Here is a 24,118-nt window from a genome sequence, read left to right on the forward strand (position 1 = left end):
TCCCTGGGACAGCACCTGCTGTGGCTGCCTACCTGCCCCCCACCTTGTCCTCTTCCTCCAGCCCTGGGACCCACCTGGCAGCTCGGCAAGGTGTGGAGTCAAAGGATCAGAGGATCATGGGCATGTGGCCAGGAACCCAGGGAGCTGTGGTCTGAGGGGAGCAGCGTGGGGGTCTTAAATCCAGCAGTCCCTGTGCCCCCAGCTGCGCACACCTGCCTTTCTTGAAGGCTCGTCCTTCATAGGACTCATTTGCCCTCGGGGGCCCAGCTGGGGCCCAGGGCATTCTGGGACTGTTTGGGGAGCTCCACAACTGCTGGGAGACCCTGCTGTGGTCTTGAAGAGACCAACCTGGCGGCTCCTGCATGGGAGTGGACAGCCCCCGTGGAGTTAAGTGTTTGGAGCCTCAGATGCTGACCCACTGGAAGGATGCTCAGCTGGCAGGGGGAGGTGAAGGCCGCGCTCCCTGCTGATGGGCGCCAGCCGTAGTCTCTCCTCCCCGCCCCCCTCCCCTCCCCGCCCTGCAAACCTTTATTATTTCTTGCTCCTGGCTGTCAGCAGCAACAAACTAAGATTAATCACTCGCCTGCCTGCCTAGACCCAGACATGCCTACTGTTTGAAAACTCTCTCTTTTACGATATAAATCAATGAGGGGAGAGAAGAAAGAAAAACACCCTTAACTGAAATGCGTCCCTCAGCTCTTCCTGGCCCCATGGCACCTGACCACTTCTACTGGAGCATCTGCTGGGTGGTGATGGGCGCCCAGCAGCCAACACAATCCGGCTGCACCAAGAGGAAGCAAAGGTACCCATCGACCTGCAGGCTTGGGGGCGTGTTCTCCATCAACTGCCCTGCCCTGTCCAGTACTTGTGGGGCCCTACCACTACGGCAAGACCGAGGGGAAATGCTGTGGCCTACCTGTCAAGCCCTTCAACTAGAAGCATGTACTCATCAAACCCAGACCCCTGTTTTTTTTTTTTTTTTTTATTGTTTATGGTGCAGGGGGATCAAAACCCGGGTCCTGCACATGCTAGACAAGTGCCACAGCCCCAGTGCCCCAAGTAGGCAAGCCCTCCACCGCTGAGCTCTATCCTCAGCCCCCAGAACCTCATTATAAAGACAGGGAGACACTAGCCCTAGACACCTACCAGAGCAGAGCTGGCCTGGACTCACCCAGGGTTCTGTCCACACTGCTGCTTTCCATGGCAATTTCTGAAGGTTCTGGATAAGCCGGGAGGAGCCGAGCCTGCCATGAACCAAGCTCGTCTGCCCAGCCTTCTTCTTACCTGCGTGCCCCATTTTTAGGTGACGAGGCTGGTGACAAAGGGAGCCGGGATTTGAACTCAGATATCTCTGTCTTCAGAGGCTGTGGTTTCCCTTTACATCTGGAAAAGGGTGACCCTGGATTTCACATGCTACTAGTCTCCTGGCCTCTTAGAACTGACCCCATGCTATCACTCAGGCTATGTGGGTGCAGGTGGCACATGTACAGGAACAAGGAGGGGGAAGCTGTCCCCTCCTTGGTAATACTCCTGGTGTCCTCGTCACTCATCGTTCTTGGCGAGCATCCCTGCACCCTGCTCAAGACCTTCGGGGGCTCCTCGCTGCCCTACTGGATAAAGTCCCAATTCCTTTGCCACTCACTGGGCTGCACCTCTCCTGGGCTCAGGCCACGTGCTGTCTGTGGTTCTTACACAGCCTGCGCACCTCCTGCCTCTGTGCCCGTTCTCCTTACCACTGTTCACCATCGAAGGCCTGGTCATCCTTAAATACTGCCCTCTCTGGTCCCTCTCCTCTGGCAGGGCTTTCCACCTTAGGCATCTCTAAGCACTGCTCTCTGTGAGTTAATGACAAGGACCTTCTGGGCCTTTTCAAACAGTGAGCCCCTGTGGGGCTGGAGCTCTGGTCAGTGACTCTCACTGAAAGGGACAGGAAAGCTCCAGATGCTCACGGTGGAGTGTGGGCACTGTGCAAACAGGCCCAGCCCAAGGCCTCTGACGCCACATCTGCAAGAAAGTGGCAATTTGCTTCTGGGGACTTGAAAGCCAAAGGCCCTTTTTGTGAGGGTTCTCCAGGGCTATTTCCTCCAAATGGGTGGGAACTGCCTGTTTCAACAAACCCGAGGCTGGACCTTTGCCAAAGGAGCAGTGGCCTCCCTGGCTGTCAAGACTTCAGAAGTGCCATTCTGGGTGCCCCCATCCCAAGGACAGGCCACACAGGTACCCTACCCAGGAGGACTCACCCCCTCCACCAGCTGCATGCTCTGCAGTCTTTAAAAAGTCCCCCATCCCTCATCTCGTCCAGATTCTTTGCAAAAACGCACAACAGAAGAACTTGTGAAGAACCACTCACAATCCAAAATGCCTGAAGAACCCTTTCAACGAGATTGTCACAACTTTTTGGCCCCTTTTCCTAGTGCCTGCCTTGCCAGAAACAGGAAACAGCTCGAGTTTGGTACTTTCTTGCCAATTTCCAAAGGCTCATCCCCTTTGCTTCCTGCGGTGGAGTGAGCGGTGGAGTGGCGCTCCAGGGGCCGCGGTGGGCGGGGTCAGCTTGCTGCCCATCAAGTCAGACTGGAGACAGGGAAGAGGGGCAGTTCTGCAGGCTGGACGGGGTCGGGAAACGACTGGGGGCTGTGGGCAGCACCTCTGAAGCTAGCTTCACAGGTGGGGGTATCTGCCACAGAGAGCCAGATAAGTGGCCAGCATGGTCTGATCCAAAGATGTAGCTGGTCCCCACAGTGGCAACAGTCACCATCTCTGCTGTCAGCGTGGACAAGTGCCAGCTGGATAGCTTAGGACCACTGGGAATCCCCTTCGGGTCTGTTTTCTCATCCACACAGCACAGGGACTGAACTAGTCGGGCCTCTAAGGTCACTTCCAGGTCTGACACTTTACGACTTTCTGACAGAGCAGAAGGAGCTCTGAGGACGGGATGGAAAGTCTGGAGGCCAGCCTCAGCTCTGTGGGAGGCCTTGGCAAGCCTTCAGCCTCCTCTGCCCTTAGATACTGGGGACCTGGGGAATCTCTGCCTAGCCACCTTGTGGGGCTGTGCTAGAGCAAACTCTGGCCTTGCAAAACATCCCAACTGCTGATACAGAGCAGGGAGGGCCAGGCACAAGGGGGGTTGTGTGTGAGGGGAGCCTGAGAGCAGGACTGAGTGGACCTGCATGTCAGTGTCCTCGTCACTGAGAACTGAGACGAACTTCTCTGGTGGCTGGCACAGAAGTCCTGCTGGAGCTCTTCTGCACCACCCTGAGACTCGGTCCTGCCAGGGAACACCTAGCTTCTCTTTAGACTCAAGTGCAGCCTCCTCCCCCTGTGGCTTCTCCCAACCCTCTGTGGCAAGGACCACCCACCAGGTGCCAACTCTGGGCTCCCAAGGCCCAGGCTGAACTGGCCAGGCCTGACACTCTGGGCCCCTGGCCTGACTGTTCTCACCTCGAACCCAGCCCTGTGCCTGGTACAGAGGGCTCTGAAAAATATCTTCTGGGGGAAGGACGAAGGGGTGGGGGCTCTCTCCTCTGAGTCTAGACTCCCTCAAATGCTTTCTGCATCCTGGAACACCCTCATAGTCCACCAGAGGCTCACATGGAACCGGCCAGAGGCGGAGAACCAGCATAGTTGGAATTCCGATGTCAACGTGCACACCCTGGCTTCTGACAGCACCCAGCAGGGGAACCAGCCCTGACCCCCTCCCAGCAGGCTGCCAGCAAGTGGGAAGTAGACAGCAGGGCCACAGGGTGGCTGGCAAAGGGGTGCTCGCCCAAGTGGCCGGGACACGTGGTACGGCCGACAGCCCAGCCACAGGAGAGTGCACCTCCCCAATCTGGGCTTCTTCCAGGGAAGGCCACCTCTCTGTCCTTGGTGGGGGTGGGGGTGAGCTAATGGCTCTGGATAAGCATACAAAACCAAACCCTCATCGCTCGGCCCCCTTGGCACAGAACAGTCTTGACAACTGGATCCGACAGGATGGGTGCAGTAAGACGACCTGGGGCCTCCTGGAGAGTGTTCCTATCCAGGGTTGTGGTGGCCACTGCACTATCTCCCTCTACCCTTCTCCCTGGCCTGGGAGGTACAGCCGAGCCAGCCAGGGCACACCAAGGACAGAGAGGGGTCTGAGGCCACACACAGGGACATGTGAGGAGTCAGGTAACACCTCGGTGTCGGTATCAAGTGATAGTGAGCATCAGGTCTGACTCTTCACTGGGCAAATGTGGATGCTGAGACCCAGAGGGGGGAGGAGCTTGCCCAAGGTCACACAGTGAGCAGTGAGTGGCAGGACAGGATGCCTGTCCAGAATTTTGGACAATGGGTGTCTTAAAACCCGGTAGATGGCAGGAAGTGGGGGCAGAGTGGGAACAACACAAGGTAACAATGACGTGGAGCTGGCTGGGCTGGGAGCTGTCATTGTCCTAGTGTGTACACGAGGACAACAAGGCTCAGAGATGGCATGAAAGCCTCAGGCTGGGGAGTGGGGAAGCCAGGCATGAGGCTGCCTCTGCTGCAGCCCAGGCCCTCTGGACGACAAGCCTACACTGTGGGGACGAGGACCCAGGTGCTGTCCCTTCCCTGAGAGGGCCCTACTCCCTAAGGAATGGCATACACCAGGGACCACAGGAGACTGTGTTCATAGCCCTCTGAAACCTGTTTGTGAGGTGGTGTCTGGGCCTGTTTGTGTAACCGGTGTGTGTGTGGGGGGGGGGGCGGGGGGCATTGCACAGGGACTGAGAGGTGGATCCCGCAGGCTGGATGTGGTGGTGGTACTTCTAAAACTGGTAACGCACCCCTCGTCAGCACCTACGCTGGGGCTCATCCTGGGTGCTCCGGAGGCTGTTCCCTTGTGGCTGGGCTGTGCTGGAGTCACCACAGGGCTGTTGCACCTTCCCACGGAGAACACGGAGTCTCAGCAGCAGCGGAGGCTCTGGTCCTTCTGGAGGAGCAGCCAGGCTTGGCCTGGGGTGGTCGCCCCTCCTCTGTGTGTTCCACGGGGATTGCAGGAGGGATGAGGTTCACTGAGGAACTCAGGGACTGACAGGGACCAGTGTCCCGGACAGCTGCACACTGCCTGGGTTTGTGGGGAAGGCTGGTACAATACGAGTAATGCCACCTGCCTCCCTTGCTTTTTTTTTTTTCTTTTTTTCTGGTGAAACTGAAGATGGAACCTGGGGTACTCTACCACCAAGCTATATCCCCATCCCTTTTATTTTTTATATTGACACAGGAAGGGGAGGCTGGCCTTAAACTTGCAATCCTCCTGTTTCAGCCTCCCCAGTCACTGGGATTATAGGCGTGCACCACTGTGCCCAGCTTCCCTGGCCTTTTACACTCCAGAAGAATGTCATTCATCTGAGTTGCAAGATCATCTCTGGGCAGTGAGGGAGGGTGGTGGGCTGACGGGGCAGTGGGAGTTCAGGAGGCCTGGGTCTGTCAGCAGGCGCAGCGGTGTGCATGCTCCCTGTGGCCGCCCTTTCCTCAATCCAATTATGGTTTCTCTGGCTTTGGCGGCCTCCCGCTCAGCCTGCCAGCCCAGTTGTGGTTTAGCACGTTGAATTCTCCTCTTCCACTGCCATCACTGACCAGATCCTCTGAGCCCGTCAGGTCTGATGGCAGCCAATGAGGCGTGCACGTGCCAGCAGCTTGGAACACAGCAATGTCCTCTCTCTGCCTCCTGGGTGTCCTCCCAGCTGGCTAGAAATGGTTTCCACACCCTCCTTGGCCAGGTGGTGGCCCAGCTTTTTCTAGTTGAATCCCCCAGTAACAAGATGGCCACTACCCTGGGGCGGCTCTGGCCAGCTCTAATTTTGGATCAGCTGTGTTAGAAAACCTGTCCTCTCCCAGGGCTGAACTGTCTGCCCATAACTGCCCCATCTGGGGACCCCTGCAGCTGCCCCTGCTGCCCTGATGGTCCCTGCATGTCTCTGCACACCCCCCTTCTCCCAGAGCCTCTGCCCAATGTCCTCCTAACACTCTGCAGTCTGTCACCGTCCTCCTTGGGGCAGCCAGCGGTGCTGGTCCACAGAGAGCCCAGGCCAACCTCACCTTCCCCGGCCACACCAAGACCTCTGTCCACACTGCTTTATGTCAGCAAATAGAACACCACGCTCCTGACAGGGACATCCCTGCAGGCCTGCCCTCCACATGGCCTCAGTAAGCGTGAGGGTGGAGAGGAAGCCGGAGGGATGCTCTGTACCTGCCGCATCAAGGGCCTGGGCTCAAACCCAGCCATGTGACTAACTCCGAGTCCTTGGCAAATCCCTCTTTGTTGGAGGCCTTTTCCTATCTATAAAGTAGGTTTTAGAAGACCTCTTGGGGGCTGGGTTTATGGCTCAGCGATAGAGCGCTTGCCCAGCGTGGGTGAGGCACTGGGTTCTATCCTCAGCATCACGTAAAAAAATAGATAAATAAAATAAAATTATTATATCCATCTATAACTGAGAAAGAAAGGAAGGAAAGAAGGAAGGAAGGAAGAAAGGAAGGAAGATCTTTTGGGTTCCACCTAGCAATATCACTCAAAACCCCTCTTTTCACTCCTGTACTTCATCCCAACAGTAATACCACACAGATCAGAAAAACCTGACATGGTGGTGCAAGCCTATGATCCCAGCTGAAGCAGGAGGATTGCAGGTTCGAGGCCAGCCTGGGTAACTCAGTAATACCCTGTCTCAAAATATAAAGGGTTGGGGTTGGGGAGGGAGAAGAGAAATTCATTGGATTAAACAAAGAGGATGGCAGGGAAGGGGTGGGGGATGGGAACAGGAAAGACAGTGGAATGAATCAGGCATAACTTTCCTCTGTTCATCTATGGATACACCATCAGTGAAACTCCACATCATGCCCAACCACAAGAATGGGACCCTAAGTTATATTCCAAGTATGTATAATATGTCGTCATATCTAAACAGAACAGATAAACAACAACAACAAAAAAGGGCCGGGGACCTAGTTCAGCGGGAGAATGTTCCTGGGTTCAGTCCCCAGCACCACACACCTCCATGCATCCACTCACAAAGACCCGACAGTTCACACAGCAGCCAGAGGCATCAACACCAGCAGGATTTTCCCCGCCTCCCCCCCGCCCCCCACCTCGTGTTCCTTCCAACCTTTGTGAGACACATGAAAATCAAACCCGCCAAAGGACAACCTGGCGCCTAAGGAGAGAGAAAAGGTTGCTCCTGGGGCCTGGCCCTGCCACTTGGGCTAAGCCACATGCCCTCTGTGAGCCTCCATTTCCTAATCTGCAGAATGAGGACAATGTGTTCCCCAGAGGACTGAAGTGAGAGGTTCAAGACAGGGATGGGGGACGCCGAGATCTTTGTACAGGCCCTGGCTTGCAGCACAGGCGAAAGCTACTCCAGGTTAGGGAAAACACAGACCCTACGAAGACCCCTCCTCTCTGGAAGGTGATGATGCAACCACAGAAACTCCCCTGTGACCCAGGAGTAGGACCAAATTGAAGAACCAAGGCTTGAATTAATGCATATGGCCGGTCTCCTGGGGGCCCCAGGGGTCTCCTGCAGGCAGAGCGGCCGCACGGTACTCACTTCAGGGAGAGGGAGAAGTCGTGCTTGCTGGTCTGGCTGTTACGGACAAGGTAGCTGCACTCCTTGCAGAGTCGCAGAAGGTTCTCGGCGTCTCCTCTGCTGATGGCCCCGTGATACCATCTGGGGAGAGGACAGAGCATGTTCAGGGCCTGACCTCCTGGGGAGGCTTGGCGTCCTCCGCGGCCAGCTGTGACAAGGCAGGTGTATGTCTGTTCTATTTTATAGACAATTTACTGAGGGCCTGCCTCGTGCCAGATGCTGGGGAAAGAAAAGTGAACCAAACCCAGAGTCCCCTCCTTTGAGAGGCTCAGGCCACAGGTCAGGGAGTCAGATAGCAGACGCTCTGGAGTCACACAGGACGCCCTGTGATGACAGGTACTATGGAGATGAGGTGAGGCCGGGTCACTTGGCTGGGGGCTGCTATTTTAGGCAAGGTGGCCGGGGAAGGCTAATGGAGAGAATGGCATTTCAGTGCAGACCTCTGGGGGAGAGAGAGAGAGAGGAGGCCTCGAAGGACAGAGGCTGGAGAGGAGCCTTCCTGGCAGAGGGAAGGGCAGCCCATACAAGGGTGTGAAGCAGGAGTCTGCACCGTGGGTCCCGGAAACGGTTAGGGTCCAGCCGCTGACCCTGGCTGAGCCTCCACTCTCCACCAAGTTAGCGTCACACCAGCCCCTTGAGGTTGTGAGAAGGAATCGGGATGACCCACAGGAGGGACTTGCGCAGAGACTGGAGGGGGTGAGTTTCAACCCAAGGTGACTGCGAGCATCACAAAGAGCCTGGGCTAGCCGGCTGCACAGAAGTCACCCCCCTGCACACCCCTGCGCCCACAGTCCACAGGGCACATCTTCAGCTTCTGTGGGGGTGCTGCCTTCTGGTGACTGTTGTCATCGCCGACTTTCTGCCTAGAAGACGCCTTCCACTGCTGGCCGCTGGGCACCTCCTGCCATGAACAGGCAGCAGGTGGCAACAGCGGCCACAACAAAACCATGATCTCAAAAAATAAATAGCCAGGGCTGGGGCTGGGGCTCAGAGGCAGAGCGCTCGCCTTGCATGCGGGAGGCACTGGGTTCGATCCTCAGCACCGCGTAAATAAATGAAGTAGAGGTACTGTGTCCATCCACGGCTAAAAGACATCAGAGAAAAATATAAATAGCAGCTTTAAAAAACAAGGACCAGGCACCAGATGTGAGATCCCTGTCCAAGCTGTGTGAGGGGACGCACACCTGGAACCCCCGTGGCTCCAGAGGCAGGAGGATCGTGAGGTCAAAGCCAGCCTCAGCAACTTAGTGAGGCACTAAGCAACTCAGAGAGACCCTGCCTCTAAATACAATATCAACTAGGGCTGGGGCTGGGGCTCAGTGGGTGAGGACCCGGAGTTCAGTCCCCGTCCAGTGGGAGCGTGACCGAGCTGCTGCTCACCAGAGCTGGCATGGAACTAGACATTGCAGGGGAGACCCGGCCAGGGCAGGGGTCAGGGAGCACACAGACTGCCAGCTGATTCCTCTCTCCAGCTACGCGGAGGAGCCGAGGCTGGGGCTGCAGGGACGGCCACAGTGGGAACCTCTCCAGAGGCGGTGGAGGGGATAAGGTGCTGGAATGGGGAGAAACAGGCCTGGCTCCGGAAACAGAGCCAACGGATTTGGTGAGACGGTCCTCCGGGGACTGTGCCTGTGTCACACACCCCCAGTGAGCTGACAAAAACGTTTTATTAGGAAAACAACTTCCAGCCATTTGAAGCTGAGCCATCCTCAGGGAAAGGCCTAAAGTGGCCTCCAGGGAAGGGCTGCCCGGAGCCTGTCCCTCCCAGAGCTCAGGAGCTGGCCGGGCTGGCCCCCGGAGGGAGAGACTGGCCTGGATCATCACTGAGGGTAACCCCGCGGTAAACAGGATAAGCCGCCAGTTCCTTTCAGGGTGGAGGATCAAAGGAGCACAGGGCAAAGGGCACTGGATCAGGAGTCAGCTGGGGCACGGCCTGTCGGCGGGAGGCTGTAGACCAGGCTGGGCTGGGTGGTCCTGTGGGAGCTGGGGCCAACTGCTGGGCTGGAGCAGGCCTGCCTGGACCGAAGAGAGAGTCCAGGCAGGAGGCCACCTTAGGGCCGTGCTGGACCCTGTGGAGTAGGCACATCAGGTCGGGACGTTAAGGGAGGTTCCATCATTGCCCTTCATCCGGTCCAACACCTATCAGCTCATCCAGTATTTACTCGCCACTCACTGTCCTTGATCTCATGGGGCTGATGCAGAGAGAAAGAGTCAACAGACATACAGGACACCACTCCACAGTGCAAGGGCTATGTAGGAATACTAGGGGTCCAGTGGGGCAGTGACTGGTGTGGGGGCAGGTGCCTAGTTTGCAATGAACAGTCAGGAAAGACCCCAGGAGATGACATTTGGCTTGTGAACCTGTATCACAAAAAGGAATCAATTCTGTGAAGAGCCAAAGGAAACATCATCTCTGTAAAGGAAACAGTAAGTGCAAAGGTCCTGAGGTAAGAATGTGCTTGGGGTGTCCAGAGAGCAGAAAGGTGCAAGGATGTTCCAAGCACTGTTGAGTGCAGAGAGAGGTACAGAATGAGAGTGGAATGGGAAGCAGCTGAGGTTTTGAGGGCAGAGGGAAGAAGTCTGTTGAGCATATAGAAAAGGAGAAGGTGTTAGGAAGTAGTGTTACTTGCTCTGGAGGACCTTACAAATAAAAGATCAACCAGGCTGCCTTGAGGAGGGCCACAGGGGGAGCAGGAATCAAGTCAGGAGGCGAGTGCAGTGCTTCCTATGAGAGGTGACTGAAGGTGGGAGGAACAGACGGATTCTGGCAGCATTTTGGAGCAAGAATTTGACGAAATTGGTAACGGGGCAGATGCTGTGCGGCAAGGAATCTGGATGACTCCAGGTTTGTGGCTTGAGTGGCAACTAGGCGGATGTGGTGCTGCCGGCGGAGACATGGACGCTGGGAGGGCAGTGGGTTTCGTGGTCAGGAGCCCCGTTCTGGACACAGTACATCTGAAGGGCCATGCAGGCGGCTGGAGGTAGGGGCGGGGAGTTCTGGGAGAGTGGAGGCTGGGAGAACGCAGCAGGAACTGAGCCCAGGAGAGTCCAGCCTTCAGGTCAGAGGCGAGGAGCCACGGAGCAGGTAGAAGCAGTGGCCAGGGAGACGGGAGAAACGCCAGGAGCATGAGATGCAGGAGGGAGCTGGTGGCTGTGGGGACTGCAGGGGCGGGGGCAGCGCAGGGAGCCTGTCTGGGGCCTCGGGCAGGAAAGGGGAGCTTGGTGGGAGACCCAGAAGGGGAGGTGACAGACTGGGGAGAAGTACCAAAATTCTTTGGGGACTTTGTTTATTCAGTCAACTGTCCTTTCCTGAGCACCCATTACACGCCAGGCACTGCCCTGAGCCACGGGGGAGGAACAGTGACCTGGACAAACACCTGCCTTCATAGAGCCACTCTCCACAGAGCACCTGCGAGAGGATGTGGGTCAAGGAGATTTTACTTACTCTGACAGAGTTCCCGAATGGAACAGGTTTACGTGCTGGCGTGATGAGGTGGGGGCGGGGCAGGGTGCAGGAGGGGACTGGCCCCGGAGGAGCCCCCAGCTCTGAAGCCTCGTCAGTCTGCAGGATGGGGCGGGTGCAGCGTGACCTCTTCCGGCTCAGCTCTACTGGGAGTGGGCTTATCTAAGCACCTCTCGGAGGATGACTCAGGGCTTGGGAGGCCAGCCATGGCTCTGGACTTGGTGGGAGGCCTTGTTGGGTGGGAATGGGAAAGGAGGAGAGCTTGGGACTAAGGCTCTGTCTGGGAATGAGAGACAGGATGGGCTGGGCCCCGCGGACCTGGCCACTGCCCACTGGATGCACGGAGAATAGCTCCCAGGTATCCCTGGATCCTACACTCTGTTGATTAAGAAGCGCACAGGTTGATCAGAAATAAGCCAACCCTGGTGTGCAGTCTGTGTGGCCGCGGGCCTCCCGTGAACTGCTCTGGGCAGGAACGGCCATCACGAATGAAGCTGCAGCCTCCTGGGACAACAGCGCAGGCTGAAAAAGGCAGCACATGACATCATTCGGAAAACCCTGCATCCTGCTCTCCAAGCGAGAGCTTCCTGAGAGGGGACGCGCCCCTGGCTGCGCAAGACCAGAAGTCCCTGGGCCAAGGCTGACAGGGGACTCAAAACCCACATGAAAGTCCCGCGAGGGACCCTGCTGGCGTCAGCTAATCTCTTGGCCTTGGAGCCAAGCTGTGCTCACCCCTCCATACAGTGGGCTTATAGGCCCCTTCATCTGCTTGTTAAGGGGATGACACACCCGAGGTGCCAACACAGGGCCCCACACCTATTTTATCAAGTTTCTGAAAAGACTTCTTGAGTATAGGGATGTGGCGTGGGACAGAATGAAAGAGCAGTCTGGGGGCATTTCACAGAGCCGATGGCAGGCCAGGGAGATGGGGCCTTATCCTGGAGATAAGGGGGGCCAATGGCAGTTTCAGAGCAGCACAGGGTCCTCCTGCACATGGTGAGGACCCTGCAGAGTAAGGTGATGACAATCGTGGTCAAGAGGAGTCAATATATACCCAAAGAACTTAAAATCAGCATACTACACTGATGTGGCCACATCGATGCTTACAGCAGCTCAATTCACGATGGCCAAGCTATGGAACCAACTTAGGTGCCTTCAACAGATGAATGGATAAAGAAAATGTGGTATGTATACATAATGGAATATTACTCAGCCATAAAGAAGAATGAAATTATGACATTTGCTGGTAAATGGGTGGAACTGGAGACTATCATGCTAAGTGAAATAAGCCAGTCCAAAAAAAAAAGTGGGGGGGGGCCAATGTTCTCTCAGATAGGCAGATGCTGATACAGTGGGGGTGGGTGGGTGGGTGGGTAGGTGGAGAATAGGAGTTCACTGTGTTAGACAAAGGGGAATGAAGGGAAGAGAGGGGATGGGAATAGGAAAGGCAGTAGAATGAACTGGACATAACTTTCCTGTGTTCATATATGAATATACAACCAGGGGTAACTCCACACCGTGTACATCCACAAAAATGCGAAGTGATACTCCATGCACGTATGTCAAAATACAGTCTATTGTTATGTACAATAAAAAGAATACATAAAAATTTAAAAAAAGAGGGGGGGCACTAAATGGCCTGGGCCAGCCCAGTGCTGGGTGTGGGGAGGGGGGGCAGGAGACCTGGGGGCCGCAGGGAGGAATATGGCCACTGACTGGAGACGGGAAATCTCTGGAGAAAACCCCAGAGAGTGGAGGATTTACCTGGTATCAAGCAGATGGAGACCAAGAAATCGCTTGGTCTCACTGATGGAGGGGACAGGGGTGGCTCGTGCTGAGCTTTACGCACCTGCCTGCTGCGTGGTGAAATCAGAATCTAGGGTGACCAGAGACGTAAGGGGTGCATGGTGCAGGTGACTGTGCAGTGCCTCCTACTAGACACAGTGGGGGAGGGTGGCAATGGGGGTGGGGGGACAGGTGGGGCTAGGAGTCACAGGAGCTGGGAGAAGGGGCTCCATGAAAGGCCTCGGTCTCAATTGTCACGTGGAAGCTGTGACAGAGAAATGAGGAGGGAGGAGACTAGAGGAGGCCACCAGGGTGAGGTGGACTCCATCCCTGCAGACTTACATTTGCTTCTCCAGGGGGACGGCAGGGTCCACCCTTTCTCCCAGGATCCCACAGAACTCGGGGCTCCCATGCTTGATGGGCTTGAAGCCCCCTCCGGGAGCACGGAGCTGGCGCCGCCGGTCCCGCGAGGGCGACGGGGATGACTGCCGTTTCTCACCGCCGTTGAACTGGGCTGAGAGAGGGAGAGAGAAACGGTTACCGAGCTCAGCCCACGGTTCTGGTTGGCACTTCACAATCTGCAGGAAGAAGCATTTTGAACCATGAAAAAAATAGCCCCCCTAAATTTTGGCTTCGGCTATGGTCTGGTTGTGCCCTCCCTCCCCAAATTCATGTGTTGGAACCTTAATTCCTCCAATACAGCAGACTGAGAGGTGGGACCCAGGGGGAGGTGCTCGAGTCAGCGGGGCAGAGAGTCCCAAAGGGAATAGCGGCCCCCCAGGAAGGGGTGCGACAACTCGAGCAGGTTGCTATGAAGCGGGGGTACCCCTCGTGTTCTCTTCTGCAGGTGCCCTTCAGGGCTTCTGCTTTCTGCCATCAGTTGACGTGACTTGAGGCCCTCTCCAGCATCATACCCTTGGACTCCCCAGTCTCCAGAGCCACAAACTCTTTCCTTGATTAATGACACAAAGTATTTTGTTATAACAAAAAAATGAGCTTCCCAAGACAGGAAACACAGGTGCCATCAAAGCTGGATTAAGAGTTTGAGGGGCCGGTTGCGTCTTTAGAGTCCACCGAGCTCAGCCTTATCCCTACAGAAATCTTTGACCTCCACCAGGGGTGGGTGTGGCACTCCTTGGCCTCCCTCCTCTGAATGGCTCTCAGGAGAAGAGCTGTTTCTCACCGTGTGTGAAAAATCTCCCTCCTCCCTCCCCTCTTCCCAGCCCTCCTAGGGCCACAGCGGTCACATCTGCCTGCCCCCTTTCCCCAGTACAGACCTCTCTGAGGCCCTTGGGGGTCAGACTGCATCTCCTGAGTTTACTCCCCCTCATTCAGACCCCCCCCCCTGCATGGCCAGAGCAGAGCCACAGGGGACAGGCCCCATGGGCCTCCCAATGCCCTGGGCCTGGGGAGTGTGGTGCACCCCCACAGGCGTTTGGAGGGCAGGACCCTGCAAATACCCCACAGAGCACAGACAATAATGAACTGGAACTTGAGTTGCCAGAAGGGCTCCCAGAGACCAGCGGTCCACCTAGCAAGTTCTCTCTCTGGGCCTCAGTTTCCTTCTCTGAAAAAACAGGGTGAATGAAGAGCACACACTCCATGGGAGGGGGGCAGATTGGGTGAGGCATGGAGAGGACTAAGCAGAGTGCCTGGCCGGCAGCCTGTGCGCGATCAATGTTAAAATCAACACTTTTATCATCATCACGTCTGCTCCGTCCGTGCAGACGCAATGCTGGGGGCTTCACGTTCGTTACCAAACCAACCTCTCCTAAGCTGTGTGCCTGGCTAAGTTACTTACCCTCTCTGAGAGACCACTTTGAACTTCAATGAGCCATGGTGAAGACAGATGAAATACAGCAAGGGCTTAGTACAAGGTACCCAGTGACCCGGAATGGGCCTGCAGGATGGGGCTCCTGATGCTGAGTCCAGCTGCAGGCCACCATGACCTGGGCTAAGCCTCACAAAGGCAGAAACTCCCCTCTGACCAGCAATGGAGGTGGCAAGCCACGTCTGACTCCGACACAGGGCAATCAACCCTCCTGCTCACAGGAAGCAGTAGGGAGACCCCAGCCACAACTGCCATAGCGTGTTGCCTACTGGGACCGAGGAATGTGAAAGAACTTGTTCCATGCCAACCACGGAGCAGTCAGGGGCCCTGAGGCATTTCTGTCCCTCTAAGACACTCTTTCTAATTAACCAGTACAGAAAACCGGGAAGGGAGGGTCCTACCAAGGGAAGGCTCCAGACACGCTGGACCCAGCCATTCTTGTGACCCGGAAGGTCCACCCAGCAGCGGGTCTGGCAGGCTGTGCATCCGTCCACCCAAGTCACTCTGAAACACCCATTCCCAGGTGCCAGGCACAGTTCAAGCCTGGGGAACAAAACGGAACCCCCCCCCCCGCCCCCACCTGACAGCTCGGGGTCCTGGTGAAGAAGGACCACGTCAACAGCTGGTGGCAATGCTACAGAGACAAGATAGCATCACGGGGAAGGCCTCTTGAAAGAGATGTCTAAGTGAATACCTGAAGAAAGGGAGGGACATTTGTGAGGACAATCCCCGCACAGGGAAGCGCAAGTTCCAGGCCCCAGAGGTGGCTGGGCTTGGAGTGTCCGAGAAGCAAAATGGTCCAGGGGGACTGGTGGGTCGGTGGTCTGGGGAGGGACTCTGGCTGTGCTCCGAGAGCTGTTCTGGTGTTCTGAAGGTTCTAATCTGACTCTTGGTAACAGGATGGCTGTGCTGAGAAAGAGACGGAGGGCAGGGGAGGTGGGGCTGTCCATACTTTTCTACTCCGTTTCTAAAAAAAAGTTTACTAATTTAAAAAGGCTTACTAATAAAAGGGGTAGGGAGGGGGGTAGAGGGGAACACAGGACTCATTTTGTACTCACAGTAAAGCATGGGTGGCGCACGCCTAGAATCCCAGCAGCTTGGGAGGCTGAGGTAGGAGGATTGCAAGTTCAAAGCCAGCCTTAGCAACTTAGTGAGGCCCTGACTTTAAGTAAAATATTTTTCAAAAGTGCTGGGGATGTGGCTCAGTGGTTAAGTGCCCCGGGGTTCAATCCCTAGTATCAAAAAAAAAAAAGTGAGGTGTGGGAAAGAGAGGGGCAGGTGGCCACAGACTTTGGCCTGAGGACTGGGAGGACCAGCCTGGCTGTGCCCAGGTAAGGTCACAGAAGGGGCCTCTTCTAAAGGTGGTGGTGGGCTAAAGCCAGGGACGAGGCCTGTGGCACTCAAGTCACCTTGGGTGCCTGTCCCTCCCTTGCCTCCCAGAAGCCTGATCTCCCGGGGGGCTGTAGAGAAGCCCCCATAGCAACTGGTCAGATGGGGTGCATGTTCTTGGGTGGAGGGAGGAAAAGGTGAAACAGGTTCTGACCTGAGCACCTGTCTTGGGGAGCCCTTAGTGGGTGACTCTGGATGGGGGTGAGCATGAGATCAGACAGTCAGGTGAGGGCCAGGTCCAGAGAAGGTCCTCCTTTGTTTTTGGCGGGGGGCAGGGGGATACCGGGGATTGAACCCAGGGGCCCTTAATCCGTGGGCCACATCCCCAGCCTTTTTTTTTTTTTTTAATTTAGAGACAGGGTCTCACTGAGTTGCTTAGGGCCTTGCTGAGTTGCTGAGGCTGGGTTTGAACTCACGATCCTACTCAGCCTCTGGAGCCACTGAGATTACAGGTGTGCACCACCACACCCGGCCCAGAGAAGGTCCTTTCTAAAGAGCTCGAACCTCTTCTAGGAAGCACTCTCTGATCATCCCACCCAAGATTCACCTTGATCCCTGCCCACGGCACCCTAATCTCAGTTCCCAGTGAGCCCCTGCAGGCAGGGGCTGTCTTGCCTGTGCCCTGCCCCCATGCCTACCACAGTACCTGCAGGGTAGCCAGAGAGCAATAAATGCTACGTGAAGACACCTAATGAGCTGCTGTTTTGCTTTACTGGGAAAAAAAGATCGGGTTTCTTACCAGATAAATTGGATAAAACCTAAGAACGTTCTAGTCAACACTGTAATTCCCCATTGACTTAATTTATGCATCCGTTGGCAAGCTTAATAATACAGCCATATATTTTAGAGAGAACAGGTGGTGATGAATGACAGGCTTAATTAGGCAAATCATTTCACCTAAAATACAAATATACAAACTCCAAGTGCAGTGATTCGGCAGGAAAAGAAAAAAAAAAATTTTAAGAACAAAAGCTCCAAACACAACTGCTTTCGTCCCTTCTAATTAAGTTTCTCTTTAATCTGCAATTTAAAATGGCAATTCTTTTAATTTAGTGATTTTTCTGCAAAAGATAAAGACCCAATCCCTCAAAAGAATACCTGCATTTAGAGGAAAAAAAATACGCTACTCCTGAGTTGTTAGCAATGACAGAACCTAATGAATTCTGCCTATAGGCAACTAAAAATGGAAGCTAGAATCTACAGGAGGGAGTCAGACTCGGAGTGGGTAGAGAGTGGGTAGGATGAAGTGCCAGGAGCCACTCTGACTTTTGTTCTCATGATGGGGACCCCCGATAGATCCCTGTTAATGGATAGGTGGCCTGATCAATGTCTTCCAGGGCCCAGCCAGGTGTCTTACCCCAAATGTCTTCCAAAAAGTCCCGGCCAGGTGACAGAGCTAGTCCTTTAAGACCCAGCTCAGGTGCCCCCTACCTTCTGGGAGGCTTTCCTGGTCCTTCCACTGGAGGGCTAGAAGCTGGTGGTCCCCTTCTGACTCATATTATAATGACCTTGCATCAATCAGTCCTGAGGTTTAGCCGCTGCCAGAGACAGAAGACGGAGGCACTGGCATTAACTTTCCTACCAACCCTGCCATGGGGGTAATGGGTGAGGAACCTACAGGGTCTCAAAGTCCAGTGGCAGGGTGAGGTTGAGACCAGGACTGTAGGTCTGCAGGGTGGAGCTCGTCCACCTTCGGTCTTCCTGACAGTGAGGCTTCCCTCCCCTGGTCTCCAGGGCTGAAATGCCAGCCTCCTGCTCTGTCAACACGATGTCTAGAGGCCTCCAAGTTCTGGCACAAGTGCCACTCCTCCATAAAGCTTCCCTTGGAACGGCTTCTGTGACTCCAGGGGCACCCACACCACTCTTACCAGTCTGCCTGGGTGTTTTGTGGGGTGGAGCCTGGTCCTGATTTTCTCTTTGCCCTGTCTAGTTCTTTGCCCCTAAACTGCAGAGCCCAGCAAGCAGGGGGTGCTTAGGAAATGCTTGCTAAGATGGAATAAATGTGTTCCTTTGGGTCCATCTCTTTCTCGTCCACTGTTCAGAAGAGGCCAGAGACAGCAACTTTCCAAAAGCCAATGAATTTCCAAGGCACAGGGCTTAGCAATCTCCTGGGCTTACAGACCTTCACTGGCTTCCCCGGGCCCTGGGGTAAAAGCCAGAATCCCCACTACGGAGGTCAAGGTGCTTGATGACCTTCCACAGGCATCTTTCCCTACGAAATCCCTCCGGGCTCCATGCCATCCTGAGGCTCTGGTCACCCTGGATGGCTGGACCCCAGATCCATCATCTGCCTTTTGGCCTTTGCTTTGACAGTGTCTGACCTTTGGAATCCTTCCTCGGGGAGAATTCCCTTTTGCTCCTCTGAGCCCTGAAGTCCCCACACACCCCTGTCCCAGCCACGGCTCTTAGAACTGGATGGACACTTGGCAGAGATGAGATTTTTGTGCCTCGGTCTCTCCTGGACATTCAGCTGATGGCGATAAATGGTCCTAGGCCTGAAACAAGGCCAGGGATACAGGACAACAGTGCCACCAAGGGAAGGATGTGGACTTAGGAATCAGGAAGTCCTGGGTCTGAATCCTTTGCCCTTCCTTACTGCATGACTTTGGGCACATTTCTAAACCTCTCTAAGCTTTGGCTGCCTCGTCTGCAAAAAAGGGCTGACAACATCCAACCATGAAGGACTGTGGGGCTGGTTAGCATCTGATGATGTACCAAAGTTCAGGCAGGCCCCTGGGAAGTGGCAGACCCTGACCCATGGTCACAGGTCTGCTCACAACGGTCCTTTCAGGTACCCTTTAGGAGAAAGTGCCTTGTATCAGAAACTGCCTTCCCTTTCCTCGACATTGCTGGGATTCCTGACCAAGTTGAAGCTCCAAGAGGATGGACCGTTGTGTTCACCGCTGAGTCTCCAATGCCCAGAACAGGGCCTGATGTATAGCAGGTGCTCACAGCTGTGCAATAAATCTCCACCTAGCTCTGCAGGACCCCGACACCTCCATTCATCAGTCAAGAAAGGAAACTCAGGAGCTAGACACCCTTCTCAAATTATTATTATTTTTTTTTTAAAGAGAGAGAGAGACAGAGACAGAGAGAATTTTTAAATATCTATTTATTTTTATAGTTTTCGGCGGACACAGCATCTTTGTATGTGGTGCTGAGGATCGAACCTGGGCCGCATGCATGCCAGGCGAGCGCACTACCGCTTGAGCCACATCCCCAGCTCCCTCCTCAAATTATTTTAAAACCATTTTGAAAAATGGTTTAATCCTCATCTGGCATTTCTTGTGCACGGACAGGTAGGTACCATGGAGGAGTTGAAGAGCACATTTTCCTCTAATCTTCATGGTGAACCTATGAGGTTGTTTTTTTTTTTAACAGCTCAGGCCTGATGCATCATTAAGGAGCCCAGGCTAATGGGGCAGCCTGCCATGCAGGCACTGAGCCCTGCCTCCAGCCCCAGCCAGGAGCCCTCTGCTCCCTGGGTTGCCTCCCCTCACCAAGGTTGGCCAGGTAAGGCCAGCACTGCTCTCCAGGTTTAGATGTTCCCCTGCTTCCTTCTGGCTGGCCTGCAGCCAGTGACCCTCCCAGTTTTCCGGCACAGGACAGAGCCTCCTTTAAGTAGAGGCATCGAGGCTTAGGAGGATTAAGTACCAGACTGTGTGCACAAAGGAGCTTCAAGGAGCACACCAGTGTCAAAGAGGCTCCTCCAGCCTCTCCAGGATGAGCCGGAAGTGAGTATGGGCCATGTTTATAAACCATATGGGGCTGGCAGGAGGGGCCTGGAGACTGTTCCGGCCTGCTGTTTGTTCAAGGATGTCTTGTGACTCTGAACAAACAAGGGTAAAGAAACCAAGTCAAGGAGCCCAAAGCAGCCCTTCCACCCGTCCCTGGAGCAGACTCCTGCACACAGCCAGGTGGGACTCAGGAGGGGCACGTGGAGGGGAGACTGCACAGGCCTGGAGGTGGGGGGGGGTGCTACACGACCCCCAGAGTGTATAAAAATATCACAAATGTTTGCAAGAATACACAAACACTTGTAGACCTAAAATTCCGTGTCCATGGCGATAGTCTTCTGCTATTTCGACTTTTCAAAAACATGCACTACATCGTCTGACCCCCACCATCCCACTGAGACATGTATTAGAATTCCCCCAGGAGAAACTGAGGCCCGCACAGGTTCCCTCTGCCCTCCAGCTCAAAGTGGGCCTGGCTCACCCCGTAGCCTGAAACAATGGGCAGCTCAGCAAAGGCTTTGGGTGTCTAGGGTGGCCAAGGAGAGACCCCAGGGTACTGTGCTGCCACCCAAGTGGGAGGGCAGAGGCAGAGGTGCTCCTGGGCTCCAGGATGTCATCCACACAGGACCACCCATGCCGGGATGGGGGAGGCAGACCAGGCAGAATGAGCATGACTTTGTCCTCTGATTTGTGACCTACCCCAAAGGAAAACAGGGACACTGGTGCTGGGTGCCTGGCTCCAGGAGACCGAAGGATAAAGTTGGATGAAAATGATAAAATAACCCAAACCCAAGGGCCTCTACAGCTGCCAAAGCCAGCCATCGTCGTCACCACAACGCATTTCACAGATGAGAAACAGAGGGCTGAAAAAGGAACTGACAACAGCCAGACCTGACCTTGGACTTGAACCCCGTCTCCTGAATCCCCAGGCCTTAGCAAGGTCAGCACAAGCCTGCTTACAGAGCTATACATTCTCAAAACCCTCCACAGTTAAGTGGCAACAGAGACACCAACAGTCAGCACCTATGGAGCCCTCACTGTGCCCTGGGTCTCAGAACCTCATGCCAACTCCACGTCACAGGCAACCTGCCTCAGGTGGCCCTGCTAGCAGGTGGCAGCGGAAAGCTTGAAATCCAGACTCCTGGCCCCAGCATCTGAGTTCCTTCCTAAGTTCTGGGCTGGGCCCACCTATCAAGACACACCTGGAACCTGCTCACGTCTGTTGCAGTGCATCTGTGACACCTTCACCCGCAGACACCCACAGAAATGTGCCGAGAATCCTAGAGCCTGAGAAAGTGACTTTTTCTCCATCTACAAGCCTGAGGAGCTGGCCAGAGCAGCCTGGGCCTCTGTGAAAACAAGTCTGCCTGCCAAGGCACCTGGAGATCCAGTCAGGGGTGCGTAATGGAGGGAGGGAAGGCCAGGACAGACAGGAGGGGACATGCAGTGCGGGCCACACACGGCTCCCACCGAGTTGGCTGCTACCCACTGGACACATGGTCAGTCCTCCCATGGGCAGGGACATGGTTTCAGTTTTATACTGGGAGTTCGGACGAGAAGCAGCAACTGAGGCAGCCAACCACCACGCAGAAGTGCCCACCCCTGCAGGTCTCCCAGCCCCATCTGGAGAGGAGACAGGTACAGGGCATGAAAGAATAACAGGAAAAGACCGTAGGAAGTGGGGGTGCAGCTCAGTGGTAGAGCACTTGCCGAGCACGCACCAGGCCCTGGGTTTGATCCCAGCACTGCAGAGGAAGAAAAGAAAAGAAGCATCTGTGAGAGCAGAGACATGGTCACCTGTGGATCCCAGCACTGGAGAACTTGGGGATGGTTTTCCTGGGATCTGAGTTATTCAATCATTTAGCAAATATCTCAGCGCTCAGCATGTGCCAGGCTCAGAGCTGGATGGGGACCCAGGTGTGAACAGGGCAGGCGCCGCGGGGCCTTTGATCCCACGGAGCTTCAGAGGCTCCATTCACATGAAGATCTCTGACCCACCAAAGAGAGGGGCATCGATAGTCTACCAATCTTTGGATTCTTTCCACACAGGAGAAAAAGGCACTTGAAGGAACATTTCTATTAATATAATTAGCAAATGAACCAAAGCTATTAAATACTTGATGTTTGCTTTTTTTTTTTTTTTTTTAAAGTTAAGTTACTAAGTGAATTTATTCATCCGTCAAATAGAAAAGCCAACTGGAAAAACCTGTCCCTCAGTAACACATTAGCCAAAGGAAGTGAGTGATCCCCGCTCTCTCATTGAAACCCCCCTTTCTGGGCCGACCTGCTGTTCACACGTGTTAAACATTAATTACGACTGTTACTCATTACACAGCAAAAAGCTCTGGGTACAAACACAATTGTTAATTTCCTCACAGGCCCAAGGCATTCTGGGAAGTTGTGCGGGGGACAGGAAATGTCCTGGGAACCGAGGGAGCCAGTTGTGAGGGGGAGAAGGCCTGTGGCTGGTACGACAGGTAGCATGGCCAGGTCTGATTCCCCAGTGAGTCCTCTGCAGAGGCCGGGCCTGTTTATTCTGAGCACCAGAGGGTGAGTCACCGGGCTTGGTGGGAATAGCCAGTCTGGAGCAGAGCCCGCCGCACACAACATCAGCCTTACCAACTTCAGAGCATTCACGCTTCTGGGGGACAGTGATAAGCCAGGTCAAATTCGAGCAAGCGGGTGCTTCTGCCTCAGCAACAACCCACACTCATCTCTATGCAGCTGTGGAAAGGGCAAGCACTCTGGTCAGACTGACCCAAGTTCGCTGCTGTGTGCTGTGGGTAAGCTGCTCACCCTCTCTGAGCCTTGGCATTGCCCTCAGTGAACAAACACTCACCTGGTGGGACTTCCTAGGGTTAACCTATGCCAGCTTCGTATTTGGTGTTCAGTAAGTGTTGGCTTCCTATTCTCCCTTCTCTTACCCCTTACCTTAACGGGGTTATTTTAAATCAGCCAACTGAGCTGGCTCAGAGATGACTCACAACTGTGGGCAACAGACATACTGGGATCTTACTTTCCCTTTCTCTGCCCTTTCAGCCTCACTTGAAGAGGCTGGGGAGGAGGGAGGCTGCTGTGTACCACAGCAGCAGCAGCACCCCGTGAGCTCACAGTGACAGGTGCTTCTCAGTGCCAGGCTACGTGGGGGAGGAGCTTTGCCGATGAGGCCTCTGTGGCTGCTGAGTGCCTCTTTATATAGTGCTGTTTTTCTATCAAGTTAAATTTTATTTAACATAGCAAGCCTTCCCCTGAACACCAGTAACAATTCTTAGGTGCCATTCTTCAGGGATTACAATGTCTCTTCCTCCAGATCTTTCCCCTTGGATCACCGTAGAGACCCAGTGTGACAAGAGCTGTGACTATCCCCATTTTACAGACTGGGAAGCTAAGGCTCGGGGCGACGGCATGACCTGAGACCCTGAAGTGGGTGAGTGGCGGAGCTGGTGTGTGAACCTGGGATCGTCTGCCTCCCCCCCCCTTGGCACTGACGTGCGGGACACGCTGTCCTAAACTTTCTAGAGCAGAGAAGCCTGCCAAGGAGCTCACAGGGAAGACAGATAAGCACCCATCACAACTATGCGGAGCAAAATACTTCTGTTTGAGTCATATGTCTGCCTTCCACCTCTGCCGGGAGGGGAGGCACATCTGTCGCTGGCTGAACCCAGCACAGTCTGAAAAAGTCACTTCAAGGGAGACGAATCTTCAGATAGTGATTCACAAATGAAAATAACTTTGTTTCTCAAAAAGGCCTCTGGTGGCTCCTCACATGCTCCCCTGCTGTCTAGCTCCATGATCAAGAGCTCTGATTATTTACTCCTCAGACTCGACTGCACATTACAACAGATGTGGCTGTCAGGTCGACTCACTGGGTTAAAAGAAAACTGATGGACCCCCCATGGATGGCCTGACTGGCTCTGGTTTCTGGCACCTCCCTTCCTCTCGGCCTCAGTTTCCCCAGAGGGAAGGGGAGTGGGACTCTATGGTACAGGTCCCTCCCTGTGCTACGAAGTGGCAGTGGGAGGCCACCTTGTGGGATGGTGCCGGGCACTTCTATGCGGTAGGAGCCCCCAGAACCTGGTCTCCTGATGGTCCTCCACTGGAGCTGTTTCAATATAGGGGGTCCCACCAGAGATGTGGGAGGAGCTGGTGCAAGGGAGACGAAAGTCTGGGACCTTCCCTGTGGTTGTGGGAGGGTATGGGCACCAATTATTGTATGCTGCATCTATGATGGCTTCATGGAGATGTCACCAGGGCTCTGGAGTTGGACCTGGCAGGCTGAGTCCCTGGCTCCGCCCCTCACCAACTGTGGGCCCCTGGGGCGAGTCATGGCTTC

General features: G+C 54.7%; 1 protein-coding gene across 1 annotated transcript in view; it reads right to left on the reverse strand.

Annotated features, from left to right (window-relative positions):
- Shb (SH2 domain containing adaptor protein B) overlaps positions 1-24,118 on the reverse strand; it is a 129,912-nt gene that overhangs the window by 21,292 nt on the left and 84,502 nt on the right. Inside the window, exons 4-5 of the mRNA XM_027930992.2 lie at positions 13,171-13,342; positions 7,542-7,661 (exon numbers count right to left, since the gene is read on the reverse strand). Coding sequence (XP_027786793.1) covers positions 7,542-7,661; positions 13,171-13,342 — 292 coding nt within the window. The remainder of the gene's footprint in view (positions 1-7,541; positions 7,662-13,170; positions 13,343-24,118) is intronic.

The sequence above is a fragment of the Marmota flaviventris genome, chromosome 13 (genome assembly GCF_047511675.1).
Source record: "Marmota flaviventris isolate mMarFla1 chromosome 13, mMarFla1.hap1, whole genome shotgun sequence".
NCBI lineage: Eukaryota > Metazoa > Chordata > Mammalia > Rodentia > Sciuridae > Marmota > Marmota flaviventris.